The sequence below is a fragment of the Saimiri boliviensis genome, chromosome 5 (assembly GCF_048565385.1).
Source record: "Saimiri boliviensis isolate mSaiBol1 chromosome 5, mSaiBol1.pri, whole genome shotgun sequence".
Classification (NCBI taxonomy): domain Eukaryota; kingdom Metazoa; phylum Chordata; class Mammalia; order Primates; family Cebidae; genus Saimiri; species Saimiri boliviensis.
In genome coordinates this window covers 1877342-1902750 of record NC_133453.1, presented here as the reverse complement: position 1 = coordinate 1902750, position 25409 = coordinate 1877342, and the positions used below count along the sequence as shown (strand labels likewise).

The window sequence follows — 25409 nt, the reverse complement described above, 5'->3', positions numbered from 1 at the left end:
AAATCAAAACCTCATAGCCAGGGAAGTGTGATGATGGGTTTGGTTGGTACTGCTTTTAGGTGATAAAATACTGATGTTTGTTAAGATCGGTGGGAATCTAACTGATTATCTGATTTGCAAGAACCTTATACATGAATCAAATGTAGGAATGACTTTCAACTTTTCAACTATTTTCTTACCTTTACTGAATCTTCAGCTTCCCTTGCAGAATACTGTAAAATCTCACATTTTTCACTGTAAGAAAAAAACAAGATCAAACTCAATGTAGACTTCTCCAAGCCGAAGTTAAATGTGCAAACGAATACATACCACTGAAGTTTCCTGTTCAAGTATGAAAACCTCACATTCTCTGCACTGGGTGTTGTGCTGGGCATGTGAGGGCTCGTTAGAGCTTATCTGGTTGAGGAGGACATGTAAAAGCGGCCAAAATGTACTCATGGCTGGCTTGACAGAGACAACAGCAGGTCCACCACCAACTGCAGTGCCCGCAGCAGGAAAGGACTAAGCCCAGGGCCTAACCGAGCAGAGGCACAGAGGGCGTCTTTATTCCAGAGTACCCTCCACTCATTAGGATGTAAACATAGAGGGTAAATTAATACTCCGAGAATTTACAAGCTATTTATTCTGAGACTGAAATCAGCATCTGACCCCTACAGTGGTGCCAAATAAACTTCACCAACTCTGCCGACCATCTTCAACAGACCACTGGTTAATTAAATTACTAAGTATAGGTAAAGTACTTGTATTACATAAAGCCTCACCATTACTGACTCACATCACTTCCAAACTGTAGGAAAAATAAAAACGTCTTTAAGCTCTGCAATCACTTGGTAACACGTGTTCCACACAAGTCTATAAGACACGATTCGCAGTCAAACAACTGGATAACAGCTTCCTACTACTACAAGGTCACTGCACTCCTCACAGCACTCTTAAAATCACCGTGAATCGTCAGAGACTGCAAGCAGAGTCAACACTAAATCCACAGTGAGGAAGGTAACTTACTGCATTTGCCATTAGGGCAGGCAAAACATTCATATTTCCGGTAAAGAAAAAAAATAGCTAAATAAAACACTTCTCTTATTCAGTTTTGATTTTATTGTTTATAATTACCTACGGTCTAACAATATTATCTACGGCTGTTCAATGCAAAAATGCAGTATCTTAAAAAAGATTCAGTATTAAAGTAAATTTAAAATTAAACTTTATTTCCAAACTTACTATACCTTTCTTTGCTTTTATTCACAAGTTGCAGTTACTTTGAAATTTTAAAGAAGAAGAACATCAGATTTTTAGGTATCAAAAGAGGCTTAGGTTTTTAAAAAGTATGAGAAATACTATAAAGATCTTCAATTCAAGCATTATTCAAACAATCTTGAGTTTCACTGGACTTGAATGAGTGTGGTAGACATTTCTCACACATGGATAAACCCAGGGACCACAGAATGACAGCTATAGGACATCTTCCTTGTGCTTCCAAGAAAGAAAGGAAAGCAGTCTGGTGCTGCCGAATCCGAACATCTCCTAAGGACATCGGTGAGGAACGTCTACAGAACATGTCATCCTTTATGAACTTTCTCCGTGAAAACACTTCCAATCAATTCTTCCAGGTAAACATGAATGTTTAGTTGCCACCTGAAGTAAAAATCTACAAATTTTCTCATGCTAAAACCTATCACGGAATAGAGCTTGGGTTTACTTCTAGCATCAAAAAACTTCAGAAATGTAACCGAGCAAAAGTATTGACAAGATAAGCAAACCAAAACAAATAAACCAATAAACCCCACAAAACCAAACTGAAATATCTCCTGTTTTTCTCATTTATAAACATCAGATCAAACATGTCAGACAGTATCCACTGCAGCAGAAAACTCCCTGGCTGCTGTGGCCTAAGAAGCGACAGACAAAGAAGTTTCCGTCCCATAAATCAGTCACGAGTTTGACTCACCTCATCTCAGGGAGGAAGGTTTTCTTATAGCTATTCTCAATGTCCTGCAGATAGGCAGAGGTGGCCTTCATTTCATGTGGCTAAACAAAAGCAGAGACATTAAACTGGGAAACATTTAGACTTCCTTTTTTTTTTTTTTTTTTTTTTTGAGACGGAGTTTTGCTCTTGTTACCCAGGCTGGAGTGCAATGGCGCGATCTCGGCTCACCGCAACCTCCGCCTCCTGGGTTCAGGCAATTCTCCTGCCTCAGCCTCCTGAGTAGCTGGGATTACAGGCACATGCCACCATGCCCAGCTAATTTTTTGTATTTTAGTAGAGACAGGGGTTTCACCATGTTGACCAGGATGGTCTCGATCCCTTGACCTCGTGATCCACCCGCCTCAGCCTCCCAAAGTGCTAGGATTACAGGCTTGAGCCACCGCGCCCGGCCTAGACTTCCATTTTCTTTGACCTGTGCGTATATAAAATGCGAAGACAATCACTTAGCACTATTTTCTTACAACTCACATCGGGCACTGTAGGGACAGTGGGGTGACAGAAAAGGGCCCCAAAATCAGTTAGAACCCTTCTCCTTCTACTACAGTGAACAGCAGAGCCTGCCCAAGTGCTCCCCAGAGTGACTTTCTGCACACGTTCTAAGACGCACACTTACGGCGGGAAAGAGGCCTGTTACAAAGCAGCGCTGCCTGTCCTTCCGTCTGCCTCACGCCTGAGCGCAAGAATGAAAGAGCACCAAACATGGGGGCCGCGGCCTGCCTCACCGTCTGTCCTCTGCACACCCTCTTGGCCCTCGACTCTCCCTGCATCTGCAGCGTGCTCTCCACCTCCACCCGTCTCCCTGCAACCACTTCCCCACTTTCCACAGCTCTCGCCTCCCTCATCACCTGAAATGTGCTATGCCAATTTCAGAAACTTGGCGAGTGGCAAGTTTTAAAATTTAAAACTCCTTACAGTTCAACACTATCTTCTAGGCCCCTTTTATTTTCTTCGTGTCATTTACCTCTATTTGATGTACTTCTGATTTATCTCCCTGTTTGCTATAGGTCCCCCACCGGCACATGAGCTCCTGGCGAGGCCTCATCCACCCTGCTCGCCGGTATGCCCCCAGCACCAGCAGCGTCCAGTACAGAGTGGATGCTCAGTAAACATTTGCAGGACAGACAGGAACAAATAAAGAAACAAACGGGCCTCTGTTTCAACTTACAAAACTATGAAATATTCTGAAACTGGATTATCAAAAATCATTCAGCCGTACCCTTAAAATGGCTGAATTTTACAGAGTATAAATTATACTTTACTGATGCTGTTCAAAGTAAAAAAAACCCTATCATTCAGAGAATATGTACTCAACTCGTATTAATTCCAGTAATGAGATGGGACACAGGGAAAGGATGATACAGGCAATGTGGCACTTCATCCTTCTGTCACAAAGGGGAGAGACTGCAATCGGGAGCTCTATTTTCCAGTAAGGACTTGATGTCTGCGCAGAGTCCCTCTTTGCTCACCTCCGCAGCCTCCTAGTGCCTGGCACAGGTGCCTTACATACAGGGAGTGCTCTGTCTTAGAGGAGGGAGTGAGCGAAATCAACAGAAGTATAAAAGAGGTGATATGATTCTAAATCTCTATCATTAACTATGTTCCAAGTAAGATAAGATTAAACGTTGACTGATTACAAAAGAAACTCTAGTGTAATATAAACACATAACAAGCAACATAACAACCGTCTCAGAAATCTGACCTGACCTTACTCGATGAAATGTTTAGTTATTATCACTTTGACTGTTTTCTCAGAGTCTAGAAATGGTTTGCAGACATGCCCGTCAGTTATTCCCAAAAGCTGCAATACTGAGACACAAGACTGCGTTGAAATAAAAATCAAAGTAGGACGACAACTTACGGATAATACGGTGTCTCTTTTACAAAATGGGGTAATTTTAGTTGGTGCTGCTATTTAAGACTTCACTGGGAAAAATTAAAAAGTTTAAGCTCTACTTTAGACCTCAGAATTATTTTTGAAATACTGTTTTCCCAGATAACAAAAGAATTACCTAAAGAATGTTAAATATATGATTTTTCGCAATGTCAGCATAATAAGCAAATGTGCCCAAAGTGATTCCACTGAGACATAAACATTTTTCACTTGCAGTTCCCTCCTTTTGCCACTTGATGGAAGGTTCTCGGAAGTCCAACTATACAACATACTTAAAAGCAAATGCTTAAGCAGTAAAAGGTTCAGAGCGGCAAGAGAAAGGCATATGCAGATGTCTCACTGTTTCTACTACACCAAAAGAGAGAAGGAAATTTAGTCTCATGGATCTTTCAGGAGCAGCAAAAAGTAACCAGAGCTAAGGCCAGCGCGGTGGCTCACTCCTCTAATCCCAGCAACTCTGGGAGGCTGAGGCAGGCAGATCACCTGAGGTCAGGGCTGTGTGCCAGATCAATCACAGTGCTAAGCGCTGACTAGCCACGGCGCGTAACTGTGTTCCAGGTAGGTCACAGTTCTAAGCATTGACCGCACACAGCGTGTGACTGTGTTCCAGGCTGTGACCAGCCTGACCAACATGGAGAAACCTCGTCTCTACTAAAAATACAAAATTAGCCAGGCATGGTGGTGTGTGCATGTAATCCCTGCTACTCGGGAGGCTGAGGCAGGAGAATCGCTTGAACCTGGGAGGTAAGGGTTGCGGTGAGCTGAGATCACACCATTTCACTCTAGCCTGGGCAGTAAGAGCAAAACTCTGTCTCCAAAAAAAAAAAAAAAAAAAAAAAAAAAACAGAGCTTTACTGTTGCCCTTATAAGAAGCCACCATTCAGAAAGGTATTTACTGAGCACCTACAAGAATTCCAGCACAGGGGATGAGCACCAGAATGAGGAGCAGGCAGGCAGCCCTGCATTTTCCTCACAACGTCAGAAAGGAGATCAGATTCTCCTCCAGGAAAAAAGAACACAGTATGAAACAAGAAGGAGCCGCAGGGCAAAGACGGTCTTTGTTTCATCTCAGGATCCTCCATCAGGCTGCCAACAGAGCAACCCACGGCTGCAGGTCACTTCAAAAGGCCTTGTTTCAAGGCCACCTAATTAAGATCTAACGAAAACTACAAATGTATGTGGATGAATGTGATCACTACTCTACTGCTCTGATGATGAAGGTTATTAGAAATCACTTTCAATGTGTAAAAAAATGGTAAGACACAAAAACCTCATGGAACAGAAAGGTACATGACAAAGGGAGGGAGGACGCCCTGCCGGGAGCCCCCACAGCCTCCCAAGAACAGCAGCGGGGACTCAGAGACGGTACTGGGGCTGCACAGCACTGGTGGGCAGCACATCCGCAGGTGGTGGCACCAGGCCGAGCCCTGGGGTCTCCCCTCCACCCCTGCAGACGCCCTCTGTCAGGTCGCATGTCACCCCTCCTAGTGAGGACTGGTAGGAATTGGTATGCTATTAAAACAGGACTTTTAGTGCTGATCTACATTAAAAACAGAGAGGCTTGGCCTTTGATTGAAAAACGGCATTACATCTCCCTTCTGCTGAATCCGACGCTGGATCTCTGGAACTGGCACATCCAGGTAGATCACCAGGTGGGGAGGCAGGTATTCGCAGATGGTGACATTCTTCACCTCGTTGTAGTGCTCCACACCTGGCACACACAGGAGAAAGGGGCAATGTCACCTAACAGTCCCCATGCAGGCTTCTAAAACATGCTCCTCCTTGAATAAAAGGGCAAAGACATATGCAATTCTCAGAGGCACATGCAATTGCCACGTACCAATCTATAAATCATATCGCGGTCACAGTTCTAAGCACTGACCACACATGGCATGTGACTGTGGTCCAGGTGGGTCACAGTTCTAAGCACTAACTTTTGCTTCTGAGGCAAGGTATAGGTAATACAAGATGAAAGTCACAAGTCAGTGATCTTTGAACTGAAATATATTCCATATACCTGCAGTACAGTATGTATATTTCTTCATAGTAATAACAGATAAAAGAGTCTGATCTTCTCTAGAGAAAAATACTTTAGTTTTCAAATAACTAAAAATCGTCAAGCTACATTTATCCAGGTTCAGTAAGTATAATCAGCTACATAGAAGTATGTACTGAGACAGATTTAGTGACAACATGAAATTGAAAGCAGCTAAGGCTGAGGAATAATTCTCCTGAAGTGACCACCACACAGAATGCATAACGCAGACGCCAGTGCTGCCTAAGGGAACCCTGCTGCTCTGCAGAGCACTCTACACCTGCACCTGCTCGCACACACCTGACCTCCTGGAAGTCAGCAGGGAGCGCACGCCAGTGCGAGTGGAGGGGTCTGTTGAGAAGCCATCCCCTCTGCAGCATTTCACTTGGTGGAACCTTCCAGAACTGACCAGCAGGCAGCCATGCTAGGGTCCACAGAAAGACAACTATTTTGCTTTAAAGGAAATGGGCTGGGAACAGTGGCTCACACCTGTCATCCCAGCACTTTGGGAGGCCGAGGTGCGCACAGATTGTTGGAGTCCAGGCGTTCAGGACCAGCCTGGACAGCTTTGGTGAAATCCTGTCTCTACCAAAAATACAAATATTAGCCAGTCTCATACCCAGTCTCAAAATAAACAAACAAACGAATGAATAAAAATTTTTAAAATTAAATTAAAATTAAATTTTTAAAAAAAGTGCTGTGAGTATTCCTAGTAATCTTACTCTAGAGGCAATGGTGAGATGGGCCTTTGGCTCAGGGTCAGGGACGACATGCCTAGAAGAACAAGACTGCCAGGAGGAGGTGTGACAAAGCGAACGGCCGAGGCTGCCAGTGGGTGCTGTCCACCTGGGCATACAAACACAAACCTACGTCCAGGCAGATGGCCTCGGGTCTGCTTCCTGACAGCTGGACCGCCAGCACGCCGGTCTCTTCCCAGGCTGAGGTGAAACCTCCCTTCACCAAGTCTCACCCTGACTCCTGCCCTCACCCCTACTCCTGCTGGCACACCACTTCGCAGATGGTTCCTGCCATGCTCAGTGCCACCTGTCCTTTAGCCAACATGATCCGCTTCCCCCAGCCCAGCACTCTGGCTAATGTCACTAGCCCCTTAAAGGTGAAATGTGGCAGTCACTTCTCCCTGGGGGTTCCATTTCTGGACCCCCCCCGCCTGAAGACAAGAATGCCCACAGTCAGGGCTGGACCCCTCAATGCCTGAAGACAAGAATACTCACAGTCAGGGCTGTACCCCCCAACGCCTGAAGACAAGAATGCCCAAGGTCAGGGCTGGAGCCCCCATGCCTGAAGACAAGAATGCCCACAGTCAGGGCTGGACTCCCCCGCCCAATGTCTGAAGACAAGAATGCCCACAGTCAGGGCTGGACCCCCCACCCAATGCCTGAAGACAAGAATACCCATGGTCAGGGCTGGACCCCCCCATGCCTGCAAACCACCTGCAACCCCAGCCAGTCCTCAGACTTCAACAGACATCCAGCAGATGCCAACAGGTGTCTCCTGTCCCGTGTCATGGGAACGTCACACTCAGGAATCCAACGCCCACACATGAAGCTGCCTCAGTTCACTGCCCTGTGCGTCCTTCTCCCTTACCAGCCCACCAGCCAGGGCAGGTCCACGCCACTCCCCACTGTGCACACAGGAGGCCACCCACCCACCCGGAGCCCCTCCTGAGCAGTAACTCCCACTGTGCAGCCTCCCTGTTGGACGCACCTGTCCCACCGCAACTTCCTCCCAGATAGGCTCCTTCCCTTTCTGTCTCTCCTCACCAGATGCATCCTTCAGATGGAGGCCTGAAACCATTTTAAACTCATCTAACCCTGTCCCTGCCATGCTAAAAATCCTCCAGCGATCACTCGCTAGTTTCAAGACAAAAGCCAGGCGCCCTCGCCAAGGCGCAGCCCCTTCCTCGTGCGGCCTCTTCCGGCAGCATCTCCCCCAGCACGAGCCCTCCCCGCAGGACACGCTCAGGCTCCTCCACCATCCCCACACGTCCCTGACTCCCAATGCGCTCCGGGTGACTCACCAGAAGGCCACTCGTCAAAACGGCTACCCCTGACACATCCCTCCCATCTCCCAGCCGGCCAACACTTCTCCTATGTGCCCCACAGAATCCAGGAGTAATGCGCAGGGCTACTAAGTACACTTTCTTGCGATTAACCATCTCCACTGGTTTAACAGCCCCCAACCCTGGGCCTGTGGGAGCCCCGTCTTAAGTTTCTTCATATGCATATCCCTAGTACCTAAGAGAGCCTGGGACACTTCAGGCACTCCAGAAACACTGGCTGGTGACCTGACCTGCTGCCCAGCATGTCCAGGGAGGATCAGGCCCCATGAGAAGCAAGGGCTGGCACTGCTCTTGTGGGCCACAAGCTCACAGGTGGAGTACCCTCCGCAGAACCGTCGCTTGGCTTGCTTCGGCCTCCCCTTTCAGGAACCAAGAGCACTGACTCTGGGCTCCCAGATTCCAGCTGCCCACCGGCTCCAGTCACCCCAGTCTATAGATGAAATGCCATCAGTCAGACTGTCCGCCAGGCCTACTGGAGGCACCGCCCAGCACAGTCCTAGTCACGCATCTCAACCCCACCCTGGCTCCTCAAGGTCAGCCTGCTTCAAACCCGGGGGTTCTTCGTTCCTTTCCATCTGCCACCTGTCAGACCTTCCCCAGTATGGCAACACAAACCCACTGTCCTGAAAAACGGCAACGTGTCAGAGGGAAGGACGTCACGACGTAGAAACTGGAGCACTGGTTACAATTACAGCACAGGTCCAGGAAGAACAGCAGAGGTGTCACTAGGGCAGCTGAGAGTGGGGGCGGCGGCTCTTGTAGGGGGAGACTGCGGGGGATGCATTTTAAGCCGTGTGTGTTTGAGGTCCGGGGCTCCGATCTGCTTTCACAGGGCGACATGATATCGCAGGAGGGAGGAAGGGTGGCAGACACCTCAGGAAGTCCCTTTCTCCAGTGCAGACTGATGAAGTAGTGGCATCTACTGCACAGACACTCATAAACACAGTAAGTGCAAGGTGAGTCTGTCACAGCCTTTGCAAAGTCACACCACACACCCACGTGCCTGTCAGCAACCCCGACTCACACTGCTTTCGGATGTAGCCCTGGTTGTACATGGCGTCCAGGAACACAAAGTCACTGAAGATGGAGCGCTCCAACACAACACCTTGTCCTGTTTAAAAGCAGGTGAACAGAAATTGAAAATCAGACAGCACTGCACTGGAGGCTAATCCCTGAATGGCAGAAAAAAAAGAAAATAATGGTCTTTCACAATTTCATTTCCACATCAAATGTACAGAGAACAAATTCATATTCACAAGTGGGAAATCATTTTCAAAATCTAAAATATCTTTTCAGTTTTGAGTGTAATATTTCAGTGTAACATTGTTTCATTCCGTCAGCTATAACCAAAGCATCCAGTTAGCATAAAAAGTGCTTTGTTTTTAAATAATGTATTCCACCCCTACCGAGCCCACCCCATCCTCCTCCTACTGCTCCCACTCCAGCCAGCTCTCCTGAGCTGGGCCGCTTCTCACTCCCACCTACCCCAGCCTCACTCCCACCCACCCCCAGCCTCACCCCCTGTGCCACTGTCACAGCAGCCCCGAAGAACACTCAGCACACGGCACTAGCCCCCGGGTCCCCGGCCAGCCTCCCTGCAGTCAGCTCTGCTAGGCAGAGGCCTCCCTCATCGTCCTACCCAGCCTCTCCCCGTGGCCTCAACCTCAGAGCACCTGCCACATAAGTGGGACAAGACACTCTTGTGTCCACATCAAGTGTTCATCCCCTTCTAAACACAACCTTTGCCCCTACCGAACACAAGCTTCGCCCCTACTGAACCAAGCTTCGCCCCTACTGAACGCAACCTTCGCCCCTACCGAACACAAGCTTCGCCCCTACCGAACACAAGCTTCGCCCCTACAGAACACAAGCTTCGCCCCTACTAAAACACAACCTTCACCCCTACCGAACACAAGCTTCACCCCTACTAAAACACAACCTTCACCCCTACTGAACACAAGCTTCGCCCCTACCGAAGACAAGCTTCACCCCTACCAAACACAAGATTCACCCCTATCGAACACAAGCTTCACCCCTACTAAAACACGCTTCACCCCTACTAAAACATAAGCTTCACCCTCTACTAAAACACAACCTTCACCCCTAATAGACACAAGCTTCACCCCTAATAAACACAAGCTTCACCCCTACTAAAACATGCTTCACCCCTACCGAACACAAGCTTCACCCCTAATAAACACAAGCTTCTCTCCCTGTGGCACCCTTAGCTCCTAGAATGGGTCTGGCACACAGCAGGCATGCACTAAGTATTTAATGAATACACTGACCCAGTTCCAATTTGCCCCAAGAATGCTGTGCTGGCAGCAAACTGCACTTTTTTTTTCTAAACAGGAAACAGGTTAACATAGCACAAAAGCAAGCAAGTTTTTATTTAACAAGTAAAATGTGTCTTTTTCATTTTAAGAAATGAGTAGTCAGAAGTCAGGGTTGAAGAATGCTTCAAAAAAGAATGTGGAGTGAGGCCAAATGTGAGTATGAAGTCCTGGCTACTCCATCAGCTCCTGGACTAGCTCCTGGTAAAGAACCTTAGATGAGAGACAGCAGACTGCGCTGTTTTCTTAGGAGTAACACTAAGATCAGGGCTTACATTCATGTAAGAAAAAAAGAATCAGTAATAAAATGCTGAAAAAGCAAGACAAGAATTCCACCCCGGACACTGTGTGGATGCATGTCTCAGACACACACTGCACCCATGGAGACCCGCAGGGGCACAGGCAGGGGCTCCTGAGCACAGCTCCGTGAAGCGGCCTGTCAGCCGGCCACTCCTGCTGAAAAGCACATTCTTGTTCTCACAGCTCAGACCCCGTGAAAGCCAACCCTAGTGGTGTCTGAGCTGGGGTGAGCAGCTCATCAGGGTCACTACTGATCCACCAGTGTGGCAAGCACTGCAATATAAAACAGACGCGAAGGCCCCAAGAACGCACTCATCTGCCTCTCTCCACACACATACGTACCATTTGCTGCTATCTGTGAATTCAGGACCACCGAGCCATGGTGGCTTTGGCCAAAAATCAGCAGTGCATCTGTGGTCCAACTGTCAGGATGTCTAGCACGCACGCACTGCTGTTTCCCAGGATGAGAACAGTGGCCCCTGGCCAGATCCTGACCTCATTCTGCACACAAGTAGTACCGTTCCTGCCCTTTCATCCAGCTTCCCTCCTCCTCCTAACTCTACTTTCTGATCCCAGGCTCCCTAATACAAAGCTCTTGTCCGTTTCTTCCCCGCTCTGGATAACGTCCAGGGAAGCACCCTCCCCTCCTGCATGGGCCTAGGGGACCCTGTGTGTTCCGGCGCCTCTGTCATCTTATCAGGCTGACATCTACCTTGTGGCTCTGCGGTGACCCCAGCCTGTCTCTGGCCCTCCAGGACAGCGCTGCTCTGTTGTCACCCACACCTCTGTCTGTGTGGCACACGAGCTGTCTTCCTAAGTGTCACCCCGCTTCCTCCTGGACACTTCCATGCTCTCTTTCCTCTTTTGTTCTGACACATTTCATGCATAAATATGTAAGTACTGAAGCTTAAATTAGTGCCTTGAGAATTCTACATAATCCATAAATCTCACTCCAGCATCCACAGTGAAACAGCATTAAGTTGATTTTATTCTGAAGAAAAATAACGCGATCTCAGGAAATTTACGATCCTGTTGGAAAGACAAACCTTACCAAACACCCTTAAAGAAAAGGTCAACTTAGTAGCCATTTTAAACGGCTGAAGTGTAGAACAGCACTCAAGTACGGAGCCGGTCTGACCGCAGAGACCCCGCACCTGTGCTCAGCAGGTGCTCCAAGGCGTCCGAGTACTGCAGCAGGCGATTGCAGTACAGCCAGGACTGCAGGCGGTAGCTGTTGCCGTCATTGCTTCGCGGATCATCATAGAATTTCTCCAAAGTGCAGTTGCCACCATAGGCTATGTCGAGGGGCTTCCCATCTCCTCTGGTGAGTTCTGCATAGTGTATACATGCTTCGGGAAAGTGCTTTAAGCCTGAAAAGAGGAACGATAGGATGCAGCCTGATGCGCAGGCTCCCTCCCTGCAGGGAGCAGCATGGACCAGCCAAACACACAGCCCGCCCAAGCAGCACCACCAGGGGTGGCTCCAAAGACCTGGAGGATGTCACCTTCACATCTGGGTCTCATCACATATGAAGGGAACACACAACACATACGAGCATGCGTGTGAGCAAAAGAGCTGTGTGGTGACCTTGTACAGGCTCCTCCTGAAAGGACAGCACCTGTAACCACAGGAGCCCCCTCTAGCGGGCAACTGCCGTCATGCAGGTGCTACCGAAAGGTATAAGGGACACACATCTGTACCAGGAGGCGGGAAGGGGCTCTAACTTTGGCTTTGTGACCAGCTGTGTGGCACTGCTCAGTCAGGAGCACACCCATCTGTGAGTGAGTACCATCCTCAGCTCTGTCTCAGAGGCTGTCACAAAGTTCAAACATGACAGCTGGCGTGGAAGTGTCCTGCTTACACTGTCCACATAAAATTCCAACTCAAATTGACAACCAGCATGGATTTTTTAAATTTTCCAAATACAAAAGATTAAAAACAGCTTTTTCCTGTTTTGTTTTAAAAAACAGCTTCTTCAGTAAACAAAAATGTAAAATACCCACCTAAGGCCCAATTATTAAATGTTTAATATTATTTTAATATGGATCAATACTGAAGAAAAACCAGTGAGATAAGCAACCATATAGCTCAGAAAAAAGTATCACTCTGTACAACATCAATTCGTACCTAGTTGCTCTGCTATTTGTTTTGCAACTCTGCCTTTCCCAGAGCATATGTTGCCATCCACAGTTATCACTATGCTGCGTTCTGTCATTCTTTTGCTGGCTCTGTCCCAAAGTAGGTAGTTCCACATTCCGTATCGCAGCTCACGCCGCGCACTGGTGTGAATTCCTTCCTGAAAAACACAAAGTCACACAGCAGCACACTGTGACCACTTCCAGTCCTGCAGGCATTATCAGGTAAAAATACCAAGAAACCTCTTGGTGATAAAAACGCCAACATCTATGTCTTAATTGCCTGTTAACTGCCTAACAGATATACTGTCTGTTTGTTCACTGCTAAATCCTCAGGGTCTGGAACGGTGCCTAAAATTTTTATTAAATATGTTTACTATGTTCAATAAAAATTGGATGGATCGATGGATGGACGAGCAGACAGAAGGAAGGAGGCAAGAAAGACAGGGATGGAGGGGAGCTTGGGAGTGATAGAGAGAAAGGGAATAAAAAACATTTCTCTAATCCAAGCTTCTGTCCCCAGCTCCTGACCTAGTTACCCCACCACCTATTAAACAGCTCCACCTAGATGTCCTGAAGGCATCTAAAGATAACAGAGCTAAAGTGAAATGCACATCCATGCGCTAGCCCCCATATCTGCTTTCCCTCACAGCAGGCAATATCCACTCCCTAACAAGCAAAAGACAGAAAATTTGAGTGCCATCTTTGGTACCGTTCTCCCTCCTTCAACTGCAGAATTAAATACAAAATCCTAACTCTTCAAACTCTTTGGACACCGCATCACCTCCCTACGCCATGCACTGACTGTAGACATCCTCACACCTCTCATCTGCAAGGCAAAGCCTGCTTCAACTCCTGTCTCCAACATCCCAGTTCATTCTCCGTGCTAAAGCCAAAACAATCCTTCCAAAAAAAGAAAAGAAACATAACCAAAAGTAAAGCAAACTGAAAAAGTTCAACACATATGATGGATAATAACCTTACTGTATACAGAGATTGTACAGAACAGTAAGACAAAGAATAAAAACGCATATCTTATTTTAAAATTATAAAATACAACCAAAAAACTCACGAAAAAGTGGCCAACCTTGCTACAAAAAAACAAGGCTTTAATGAGGAGAACATGCCTTTCCATGTATCAAGTGGGAAATACATCTAAAAACGACGCACAGCGTCAGGACCAGACAGCGGCACCATCATGAACTGCTAATGGTGATTCAACCTGGAGGACCCCGGGCCCGCAGCACCAGGAACCGACCCAAAGGGTGCATACACCGATCCGCGCAAAGACGGACCTCTAAGAATGCTCAATGAAGTATGACACATAATACCAAAAACGCAAACAGAAACCCTTAACTGTGCAACGGTATATCCACAGTACGAAATACTAAGTACTCAGAATACAAAAGTATTAAAATACTTTACTGTGAAATTTAAATAGAACAGGAGAACATAAAATAATACCAAGATTTTTTTTCGATCTTGATTTACTTGATAACTGAAAAGTAAGGAAGAAACAAGTTATGAAACATAATGCAAAGCGAACAACCCAATTTTAAAATGGGCAAAAGATGTGAACACCTCTCACAAATGAAGACAACGCAGAGAGCAAATAAGCAAAAGAAAAGATGGCGAACACTGTTGGTCATGAAAGATTCAAAAGTTAAAACAAAATACTACTATGCATCGATTAGAACGGACAGCAGTTCAAAGTAACCGACAGCCCCGCAGGCCGGTGAGGACGCAGAGCAGCAGGAGAGCGTCCACTGCTGGCGGGAGTTTAACGGCAAGGTCACTCAGAAAGACGGCCTGGCTGCTTCTTAGAAAACGTCTGACTACAGGGTCCAGTGATCACTCTTCCAGGTATTACCCAGCTGATGTAAAAATGTATTTCCACAAAGAAATCTGCACGTACATGATTACAGCAGCTTTATTCATAATTGCCAAAAACCTGAAGCATCCAAGATGCCCTTCAGTCGCCGAATGCATTCACTGAAGTACATCCGTACCATCAAATAGTATTCAGTGATTAAAAAGAAATCAGTTCTCAAGCCACGAAGACGTAAGTGAATCTTACATCGATATTTCTAAGTATTCCAGGAGTCTGAAAAGGCAACATAATGTTATTGTTCGAATTATATGATATTCCAGAAAAGGCAAAACCATGGAAATGGTGAAGAGATGTGTGGATGTCAGCGGGTTGGGGCAAAGAAGGGCTTAATAGGGACAGGGGATCTTTTCTTTCAGGCGGCGAAGCTACTCTGTGTGACCCTACAATGGTGGAGGCAAGTCGTTCACACACTTGTCGAAACCCACGGAGCCTTACAGCACAAGGAAGGCCCTCCCTGTCCGCACATTTTCAAAGACTCATTCGGCAGAAGCATCCCAGGACGTGAGGCAGAACGTGACAAGGCAGCCCAGTCGCGTCACGCGTGTCCCAAACCACCGCGCGGAGGAAGGCGGGGGCGCGGCGCCGGGCGGGGCGAGCGGCCGCGGCACCGGCCTCCCTTCTGCTCGGCGCCGCATCGCCCCGGCTCCCGGCAGGGCGCGGCCTCAGAGACGGAGCCGCTCCGCGAATGGCGGAGCCCCCGGCGCGCGCGCCCCCGGCCGGCCACCTGCCCTGCGGCCTCCGCGCTCCGGCGTTCTGCTTCGAGCTGAGATAAACCGGCCCGCAGAAGCCCGCGGCCCCCGCAGTCTGTCCACGACCGAAGACCCAGCAACTCCGGAGGCAGCGGGGGCTCCCCCAACCCACCCCGAGAGCGACCCCGGGCGCCGCCGCCAGAGGCCGCGGGAGATGCGGAAGGGCCGCCCGCCGCCCACTCACCGCGCGCTGCACGCTCGCCGCCAGGACCCGCGCGGCCGCCGACTTCGGGGCCAGTCTCAGCAGCCGGGAGGCCATGGCTACCCCGTCAGCTCGGGCTCAAGGACCCAAGGGGACGCGGTCGCCGCGGGGCCCTCTCCTGCGGCCGGCGCGCCGCTGTGACGTCACGGCCGGGGTGCCCGCGGCGCCTGTCGGGAACGTTCCAGCGGCGCGTGGGGGCGGGGCCGCGCCGAGACCCTCGGGGGCTTCCGCGGACACCGCGGGCGCGCGGCCCTGCGGGCGGGGCTGAGGGGCGAGGGGCGGGGGGCGGCGGCCGCAGGGGAGCGGGGCCAGCAGGCCGGCCGCCCGGGTTCCGACTTGCTGCGATGGCCGGGCCGCTGAGGCCGCCCGGGCGTGGAGCGACTTCTGCGCCCAGTCCCGGGTCCACGCCGCCTCCTGGAGCACGTCCCGGGGGGCAGGGCGGGGGGCAGCGGCGGGGGGCAGGGCGGGGGCGCGGGGCGGGACCCCTGCCTCGGGGCGCCGCTCGGGCAGCGCGCACGCCCGGCCGGGACGGCCTGCGGAGGGCCACGTGGTCCCGCCCCGGGGACCTGCTGGGAACACTTGGAATCGAATAGAAAGAGACAGGAGCGCGCGCCCCAGTCCGCGTCTCGGCGCTGCTCCCGGCGGGGTCCGGGGCCCTGCGCCCCACGGAGGAACCTCGCCTGGGAGGTTTCCTTCCAGGTAGGCCTGCTGCTGGGAGGGTCGTTATCCTCTGTGTGCCTCGAGCTTTTTGTCCTTAACCCCTTAGGTAGTCTTAAACTTCTGTTGTCAGCTTTTCAGAAATTATCACGCAATTGTAAAACAGCGGGAATGCGGTTGTATAAACTACGTCTCTGTGGATGTTTCTATAATTGAAGAATTGCTTTTTGTCAAAAATACGGAGTTCCGGTCCCCAACGCGGGAGGGCCTCATTTTTAGATCGTGGAGAGACCCTGAAATCTATTTCACAAGCTTTCAGCCAACTCTGATGCAGAGAGAAACGCCGTTCTGGACTGCGTTTAGCAGGAGCAGGGACCACGCGCACGCCCTTCACCGGCCCCGGGCCCACGCAGAGCTGCACGAAGAGAGTTGTATGAACACACATACAACTGGAGGGTGTAACCAGATAGCCCGAAATCCTCCGGCCCCACTGAGTCACAGCTTATCTTCAAACGGCAGGACTCAAGGCCTACCTCCACATCTCTGTATCTCTAGGAAGTCCAGCATATTTTTTCAGTGTTTCTGACAATTCTGGGAAATGAACGGGGGATGGGAGGGCGTCTTCAGATTTTCTCATCTCGATCATTATCCATCCTAGCCACATCTGGCCTCCGATGGTCCAGTTGTCTTTCCCAGCTTTACCCCAGGTGAAGACACAACTTTATCTTATTTTCTAAGGCAAGGTTCTAGTGTTTCCATTTTTACTGATGGCATGGGAAAAGGAGAACGATCACCAAAGGAAACAGAATATACAATTAAATAATTACCGGACATCACTGTCCTAAAGTTTCTCAAACATTTCCACCAAATGGAATTATTTGTTATCTACCATTACATTTTGGAAACTGGCTCCCTGTGTCGGCCACTTCTCACACTGCCTCCTCTCCTCTCTGGACATGCTCGTCTGGAACTGGATTCAAAGGCCTCAGGACTGAGGACACAAAACCCGGGAGGCGGGGCTCCTGGTTGATGGTGACTGGCTCAGCTGGTGGTGTTGGAGGGCTTGACAGTGAGCCCCCCTGTGCAGCAAATCTTACACTCAGCAAAACCATTCTTTGGTGGTAGTGGGGATGAGGGGAAGGAAGGCATTCTCAGGTGATGAAAAATCTAAGATACTTTGTCTCCAGCAGACTCTTCCCCTCTTTAAAGTTTGACTGAAGGAAGCTTCTCAAACATTAAGAAAATAACACAAGAAGGCTAGGGCCTTCAGAACAACAGAATAGGTCAAATAGGGGAGAATGTAATAAATCATCCCTCACCTACTGAGTTTTTAAAATTATATTTGGTGGTTAAAACAAATATTGTAACGTTGTTAATGTAGTGCTCACTGTAGATATAGGAAATATAACAATCACTGTATAGAAAATGGGGAGGGTAAACTCATCTAAATGACAGAAATCTGTGATACTTCCCTGAAGCAGTAAAACATCCACCTAAATAGGTTGTGAGAAGTTACATCTGCATGCTGTGATACCTAAAGCAACCACTACGAAAACTGTGTATAATGATCTTTCCTGACATTATCAGCAAATCAAGATGGAATTCAAAAAAAAATGTACTTTGTCCATTGGAAGGTAAAAAAAAAAGGCAGAGAAAACAAGACAAAAATCAGCAGACGTGATCCCTAATCTGTTAACTGCTTGATAACCTGAACAGTCCCATACCCATTAAAGAAGTTCAGTCTGTAATTTTAACACACTCACACCCGCCAAAGAGGATTCCCAGTTCCAGATAATCTCACTAGAAAATTTAAACAAATGTTTTAACAACTTTATACAATCCTGTCTAGAAAATAGAAGAGGCGTGAATGCTTTTCAACTTGTTTTATGATACCAAAACCATACAAAGACAGTATAAAAATAACTTTAAAATCTTATCGACCAATATTTCTCATGAACTTAGATACAAAAATCGTTAACAAGTTAGCAAATTGAATACAACACCATATAAAATGAGTAATACACCACAACCCAATGTGGTGTATTCAAAAGATGCAAGACTAATCTGGAATTTGAAATCAGCCAATGTAATTCACCCTATCAGCAGGAGAAAGAAGAAAAATCTCTGGCCAGAATGCCTGATGCAGTTTTCTGCATCACGTGACAAAATTAAATATTCCTTTACGATAGAAACAAAAACTGCTCTCGGCAAATAAGGAATAAAGGAGAGCTGCTTCAACTTGATAAAGCACATACACAGAAACTGCATCATTGTGCTTAATCCTGAAGGACTGAACGCTTGCCTTCTAAGTAGGAAACAAGGCAGGGAAATCTGCCCTGCCCACTCTTGTTCAACAGAGCACTGAAAGTTCTAGAAATAACTCATGCAGTAAGGCAAAAAATAAAAAATAAAATTCATACAGATCAGAAAGAAATACAACTGTCTCTTTTTAGTTGATCTGACTGTTCACATGGAAAATCCAAAGGAATCTACAAAAAATTCCAAGACCTAATGAGTGAGTGTAGCAAGTTTGCAGGATACAGTGTCAACATACGAAAATCAACTGCGTCCGGTATACTAACAACAAACAGGTGGAAACTGAAATAAGAGATGGAATATCATTTACAATTTCTTCAAAGAAAATATATATTTCTTCAAAGAAAATATAATACTTAGGTCTAAATCCATGCAGAATCTGTACACTAAAAAGTACAAAACACTGATGAAAAAAATTAACAAGACCTTAATAATTGGAGAGGCTTAACTATGTTCATGGATTAAAAGACTCAACAGAGTAATAAAGTCACTTCTTCCCAAATTGATTTTTAGGTTTAATGGAATTTCTAGCAAAGTCTCAGCAAGGTTTTCCTGGAGACATAGACAGGCTTATTATAAAATTTATATAAAAATGTTAAGGCCCTGAAATAGCCACAATAATTTTGAAACAGAATGAAGTGCGAGGAGTCACTCTTCCAGTGTTAAGAATTACTACATAATGATATTAATCAAGACTGTGTGGTATGGATAAGGGTATGATATTGATAGATACATAGACCAGTTTAACAGAACAGAGGATCCAGAAATAAGCCAACACATATTCTCGATTGACAGAGTAGTGTACCACATAACAACGTTTGCTCAATGATGAACTGAACAGCATATAAGATGGTGGTCCCATAAGATTATAATACTACGTTTTTACTTACCTCTTCTATGTTTAGATACGTAAATTGTGGTTGAGCACAATGGCTCGCCCCTGCTGGGAGAGGCAAGACAGGGTTTCTTCCAACATAATGTGTTACGTGTATGTAATACAGTATATGCATTATCTCAGTATATGTATTATCCCAGTCTAAATGTATTAGGCATGTATTATGCAGTATTAATGCATTATGTATTATGAATATTGGACAGCAATGAGAATGCATGAATTATTGTTACCTGCGAAAACATCAGAGATTCACCAAGCAGCGGGGAATGAAAGAAGCTGAAATAACAGGGCACAAACTTTATGATTACATGTATAAACCCCTCAGAAACACCAAAGCTAGCATCTGGTTTTGAAAGTCAGGATAGTGGTTCTTGTGGAGCGGGGATAATGACTGGGAGAGGGCATGAAGGCAGCTTCTAGTTCTTGATCTGGGAGCTGGTTCTGTGAGTATGGCCCTTTTGTGACAACACATGCAGGTGAAGTCTTCTTTCTTGTGCACAGTTCTGTAGGTTTGCTTACTTTCACATAGTCCTGTAGATTTGTTCAATTTCAGTTAAAAATCAGTTTAAAGAGCCATATGCGATGTTGTTTCATCACTGCAGGTTTTGCTCCAGGACACTTAGTTGTCTTACTGTGAAGTTTGACCCAAGGCCTTTTTCAAGGCGTCCTTAAATTCCTTGTTCCTCAGACAGTAGATCAAAGGGTTAATTATTGGCGTGACGATAGTGTACACAGCAGAGATGAGCTTGTTGGAGCTCTGGGAATCAATGGCCTGGGGCTGGACATACATGAAAATCATAGCCACGTATAAGACAGTGACCACGGCAAGGTGAGAAGCACAGGTGGGGGAGGCTCTCCAGTGGCCGGTGGCCGAGGGTATGCGCAGGACGGCCAGGGTGATGTGCCCATATGACAGCACAGTGGCCAGGAGGGGAAACACCAGCTCTGCAGTGGAGAAGTCCATGCGGGCCAGCTTGAGGATGAGGGAGATGTCACAGAAGAAGTGGTTCAAGACGTTGGAGCCACAGAACGTGGCGCTGGAGATAAAATCCACCTTGATCGTGGAGACAGTGAAGCCGCTCACAAAGGAGAAGCCCACCAGCTGGAGGCACAGCCCCAGGGTCACCAGGATGTGGTAGTGCAGCGGGTGGCAGATGACCACGTAGCGGTCGTAGGCCGTGGAGGCCAGGAGCACGCACTCGGTGCACACCAGGGAGCAGAAGAAGTAGAGCTGCGTCATGCACCCGACGAAAGAGATGCGTTTCCGCCGGAGCAGGAAGCCCTCCAGCATCTTGGGGATGATGTCAGACACGTACCAGAGCTCCAGCAAAGACATGGAGCTCAGAAAGTAGTACATGGGCCTGTGCAGGGAGGCACTGCCCCAGCCGGCGAGGATGGTGGCCAGGTTCTCCACCAGGACAGAGGTAGGTGAGGAGGAAGAGCAGGTACTGCAGCCCCGGGGCCACAGGGAAGCCCACCAGGATGAAGGTGCTGACCTTGGTGACATTCTCCCCCATCATGTCTCTGTGTTTGCGAGCTGTGGGCCTACAAAACATCAAAGGGCAAGAGGGAAGGGCTGCAGGGTGGCTGGGGTGGGGAGGGTGGAGCCGGGCCTGGATGGGGAGTTTTGGTGCAAAGACAGGCCACGTGGCTCCTGAGAGCACCGGAGGGGTGGGGAGGTGGGGGGGGCAAAAGCACCCCTGATCTGTGTCAAGGATTAACATTGCTGATGTAGATTCTAGGTCTCAGAGGCTCTCACACTGCGTCTGGAATACGCCCCCACGCCTGCCTCCACAAGTCTCCCTCATCCATCCTGAAACTGTGTCCACTTTTCACCAAGGGACCTAGTAAGAATGAAGGGCCCACAGGGTGTCCAGCTGTCCTGCAGGTGAGGAGCCCAGACCGCTTCTGGGTGGATTGTTTGAGTCCGACACGTTCTTTCTAAACTGGTAGAGATTTGACTTGCCACCTGTTTTTAGAGTTGATTTTACAAGTGGAGGTGACAGCAGCTGGGGGTGGGGCCCAGGTCCAAGTCAGCCAGACACCAGACCCAGGCACATCCACAGGGGCAGCCGGAGTCCCCCCTTCTTGGGGGTAAGTGGTCACATCTTTATTAGATCTGAGGGGAATGTCCGCAAGGGAGAGACTGCAGTGCAATTCTGGAAGAGAGAAAAACATGGCTGCAGAGAGGAGGAAGTCTAGAATGTTCTTGAGGGGCCTATAGCTGAGAGAGAAGCCATCCACCCACCCCTGAGTGTGTATTCTAACAGAAAGTACATCTGTTAATCCCCTCTACAGCCCTGGGAAAAACAAGGTTTATATCTGTCCGTCGAGATGGGAAGTCTGAGACTCATAAAGAAAGGTGCGTGGACCTACCCAGGGTCAGGGCAGTGCCAGGATGCAGACTCGAGCCTTCTAACACCAAGGCCACCGCTCTCCCCGTGCAGTTTCAGCAGAAGCAGCGACCCCATGTGGGGGAGGGCGAGAACATGGAACCATGAAGGTGCACAGATTCAGTTGTTGGTGGCCCGGTGACCTGGTGACACTACGCTAACAGGCAATGAAAACAAAAAGTCACAAAATAAATAGTATTATTCAGAAGAAAAGGCAGAGAAGACCCCTCAGAGGGAAATACAGGGCTAGAGGGCACACGCTGCTTTCCGGAGCCTGAAGCAAACATTTAGATTATTAAGCAAAAGACTTGGAAGCAACCTATATTTTTCATCAGTAAGAGATGCATTAAGTCATGTCACATCTGCGTGATGAACACTGAGGTCACTGAAAGGAAGGGGCAGGTCCATCTGTAGACATGGAATGGTTTCCAAGGTCCGTAGCTACAGTGTTAAATGTTCAAAACAGCTCGGATAGTATGCCTCCGTTCATTCCATTAAAAGTATGTGAATAGGGCAGATGACCTGTGATGGTCACACAAGGTGCTGGGGACACTCACTGTCCCTGAGGGGGAGAGCAGGTCACTAAAACACAGATGGCAGGGGAATGTTTTTGTGGCAACCCTTTTTCTATCTTCCAAATTTTGTTTCACTTGAATGTATTATTTACTCAAACTAGTGATCCATTACTTATTTTTAGATTATTAAATTCTCCTTTAAAAAGAAAAAGTTATGCATTGGATTAAAAATTCAATAAGTCAGCATGTCCCCAGACCATAGTTCCGAATCCACACTGAAAAACACACATAGATTAAATGACCGAATGAGCATAAAGCGTATTGTGCAGTATGCCACGTGCCTTTCAAATGACAACAGTTTCCATGAGGATATTGCACAGAATAATGAAAACAGAGGATGGAGGTGAAACTACAGAATAATATCAACAGCCGTTTTCTTCCCCAAGTAGTTGAGAAATTGAAATACAGAAAACAGAAAATAAAGGTGAAACAGATATACTGATGGCATCTGTTAGAGCATGGATCAGTAGATAAATGATTAAGAATGTAAATGAGTAATAGGAATTTAACAGATCTTTAAAGAAAAGCGCATAGGAAGTGTGGGGAGTTGTTACAATACCTGGTTCATGTTGGTGTGCAGTACTGACTCCATAATGGTAGCACTGTGGTGCATAGGAGTCACATTCATGAGATCTAATAAAACAGCTTTCTTTTAAATACACTGATGAAACACAAAACGAGTTTAAACCACTGTAGTGTATGTCATAGAACTGCATAAAGTGCAGTCCCTGGCCCTTTGCTCACATCCTTTCTTGCACCCGGAATGTCCCTCAGCCCAGCCCCCACTCTGGCTGCTTCTGCCATGACCACCCTCTGGGCTCCCATCACCCTGCAGTCACCCGCATCTCCACACTCTCTCCTGGTTGCACTTGCTGTGCTCATGAGGGAGGAGGGATGTGGGCTGGTTACCAGTGGGCTGGATGGCCGATGGAAGCTCTCTATTTGGAAGGTGCCCGTGAAGCACCTCCTGCTGCCCACCACCTGGGCCGCATGCTTCTGAGGATGGGAGCTGTGCCCCTCTCACCACTGACCAAGGCACCAAGACCACTTCCCACCACGAAGTAGAAACTCCACAAGCCGTGGGGGAATGCATGTCGATGGGAAACTTAAGGAGTGACAAGGGTCTGCCCAAAATAACATGGTGCAGCAAAAGCTGGCCGACTGGGTGAGGGCACGCGCTTGTTTCACCACCACAACCACCTGCTCCCTCTCCTCTCTCCTCTTCGTCCTCAAATCTCAGATCTTTAAAGAAAAAAGAAATTACATATAAAATATAAAACTAGAGGGCGACCTTCATGATACAAGAAACTAGTGAAGAAAGGCAGCCCAGAGCCAAGAGTCTTTGAGGATGTCACCGCATTCCTGCCTGTGGGAGGGAAGAAAGTGCCCAGAAAGCCTCACCGGGGTGCCCAGAGAGCTCTGTGGCCCAGGGAACACAGATGGTGGGAATGTGGATCTCACAGTCCTCTGGGTCAGCAAGGAGGTGGGCTGAGGCTGGGTGTGAGTGGGCTGTGTGGCTGATGGAAGCTCTATTTGAAAGTTCTTTTGTCACTACAAATCAGCAAAATTCAAGAAGGGTGAGGCCACTGGCCTGGGAGCTTGGTGGCTGTAAACAGAGTAAGGATCTCAGCATCGCCACATACCTGGGAGACCATGACTAATTTTGGAACTTCAAGGGAAAGTAACCCTAAAGGCATTATAAAATAGAAGATCAGTAGGGTTTGCTTTAGTTTTCATCAAACACTTAAGAGTTCAGAAAACAGCAGAGAAACCTCTGGAGAGGCTGGAGGGAATGAGAGTCGAATGTCATGTCCAGACCTGAAATTATTCATGCCTGAGGGTAATAGAGAGGCAGCCTTCATGAGCGCCTGCTCTTCCTCAATATGAAACTCAAAATGTCACAGCTATTAACTTGAGAGAAAATAATAATCCCCAACCAAGACTCTCACAGCATAGAAAGACGGGTGGTGAAGAAAAACACATCAAAACAAAAAACATTCGATCCTAGCAAATGTCCAGATAGCTACAAAACAACATGCAAATGTCCCTCCCTGTGATGAGACTAGAGATAATGAAATATAGTAATTGTCTGGGGGGAAAAAAACGAGAAACTGGGTTTAAATACCGTTAAACCCAGTGACTGTATTTAAACCATTAAATACAGTTAAACCCAGTAACTATTTAAACCAGTTTCTCTTCTTTTTCCAAGCAATTACTGATTATTTAAATGTTTTTTCATGAGGAAAAACTTGGGAGAGGATAAGACAGTAATAAGAAAAATAGTGTATTTTGCCTCATGTTCAGATGAGATAATCAAAAGGCTATGTTTTATTCCTGGAGTTTATAGTTAGAGTAATATGAGTTCTTAAAAATTTTAATGGCAAATCATGGTTTTTAAAAGCCAGTAGATTCCATAAATCTTGAAAGAACACAAAATAAAGGAAATCATAAGAAAGCACCTAAAACTAACTACAACAATGACTAGAGTAGGAAAGAAATCAGCTGTGACAATAAATGTAAATAGGATAAACTCACCTGGGAAAAGGAAAAGACGCTCACATCATGGAAGAAGAATCTACTATGTTAGGTTGGTGCAAAAGGGATTGCGGTAATATTCCATCTACAAGATGCACAGCAAAAAACTTAACTCGGGTTGAAATGACAACCGTAGGTTCAGATGTAGAGTCAAACAAAAACAAAGCATCGTTGCAGAATTCACATCTGATCAAGTAAAATTTCAGACCCCCCGTTTTATGTATAAACCTTTTGGGGAATAATATATCCTCAACACAGTCAGCAAAAACCTGCCTTTAGTATCAGAAGAAATAGACAGGGGCCAGGTGTGGCAGCTCACACCTGTAATCCCAGCACTTTGGGAGGCTGAGGCAGGCATATTACCTGAGGTCAGGAGTTCGAGACCAGCCTGGCCAACATGGTGAAACTCCATCTCTACTAAAAATGCAAAGCTTA

General features: G+C 47.4%; 2 protein-coding genes across 6 annotated transcripts in view; both read right to left on the bottom strand.

Moving 5' to 3' along the window:
- NDUFA10 (NADH:ubiquinone oxidoreductase subunit A10) overlaps nt 1-15845 on the bottom strand; it is a 69003-nt gene extending 53158 nt beyond the window's left edge. For 2 of the 5 annotated variants that reach the window (XM_074398752.1, XM_074398753.1), the window contains exons 1-7: nt 15586-15838; nt 12754-12922; nt 11781-11996; nt 9018-9104; nt 5468-5589; nt 1949-2028; nt 180-234 (exon numbers count right to left, since the gene is read on the bottom strand). In XM_074398752.1, coding sequence (XP_074254853.1) covers nt 180-234; nt 1949-2028; nt 5468-5589; nt 9018-9104; nt 11781-11996; nt 12754-12922; nt 15586-15660 — 804 coding nt within the window. In that variant the 5' untranslated portion in view covers nt 15661-15838. Of the gene's footprint in view, nt 1-179; nt 235-1948; nt 2029-5467; nt 5590-9017; nt 9105-11780; nt 11997-12753; nt 12923-15585 lie in introns of all 5 variants that reach the window. The other 3 variants (XM_074398754.1, XM_074398755.1, XM_039469841.2) reach the window with 3 other exon arrangements.
- Nucleotides 15846-17885: 2040 nt separating this feature from the next.
- LOC101028753 (olfactory receptor 6B2-like) lies at nt 17886-23755 on the bottom strand. The gene is given in 2 exon segments (XM_074398751.1): nt 17886-20892; nt 20894-23755. Coding segments are annotated over 2 exon segments (1095 nt in total). The 5' UTR covers nt 21196-23755; the 3' UTR covers nt 17886-20099.
- Nucleotides 23756-25409: the final 1654 nt, after the last annotated feature.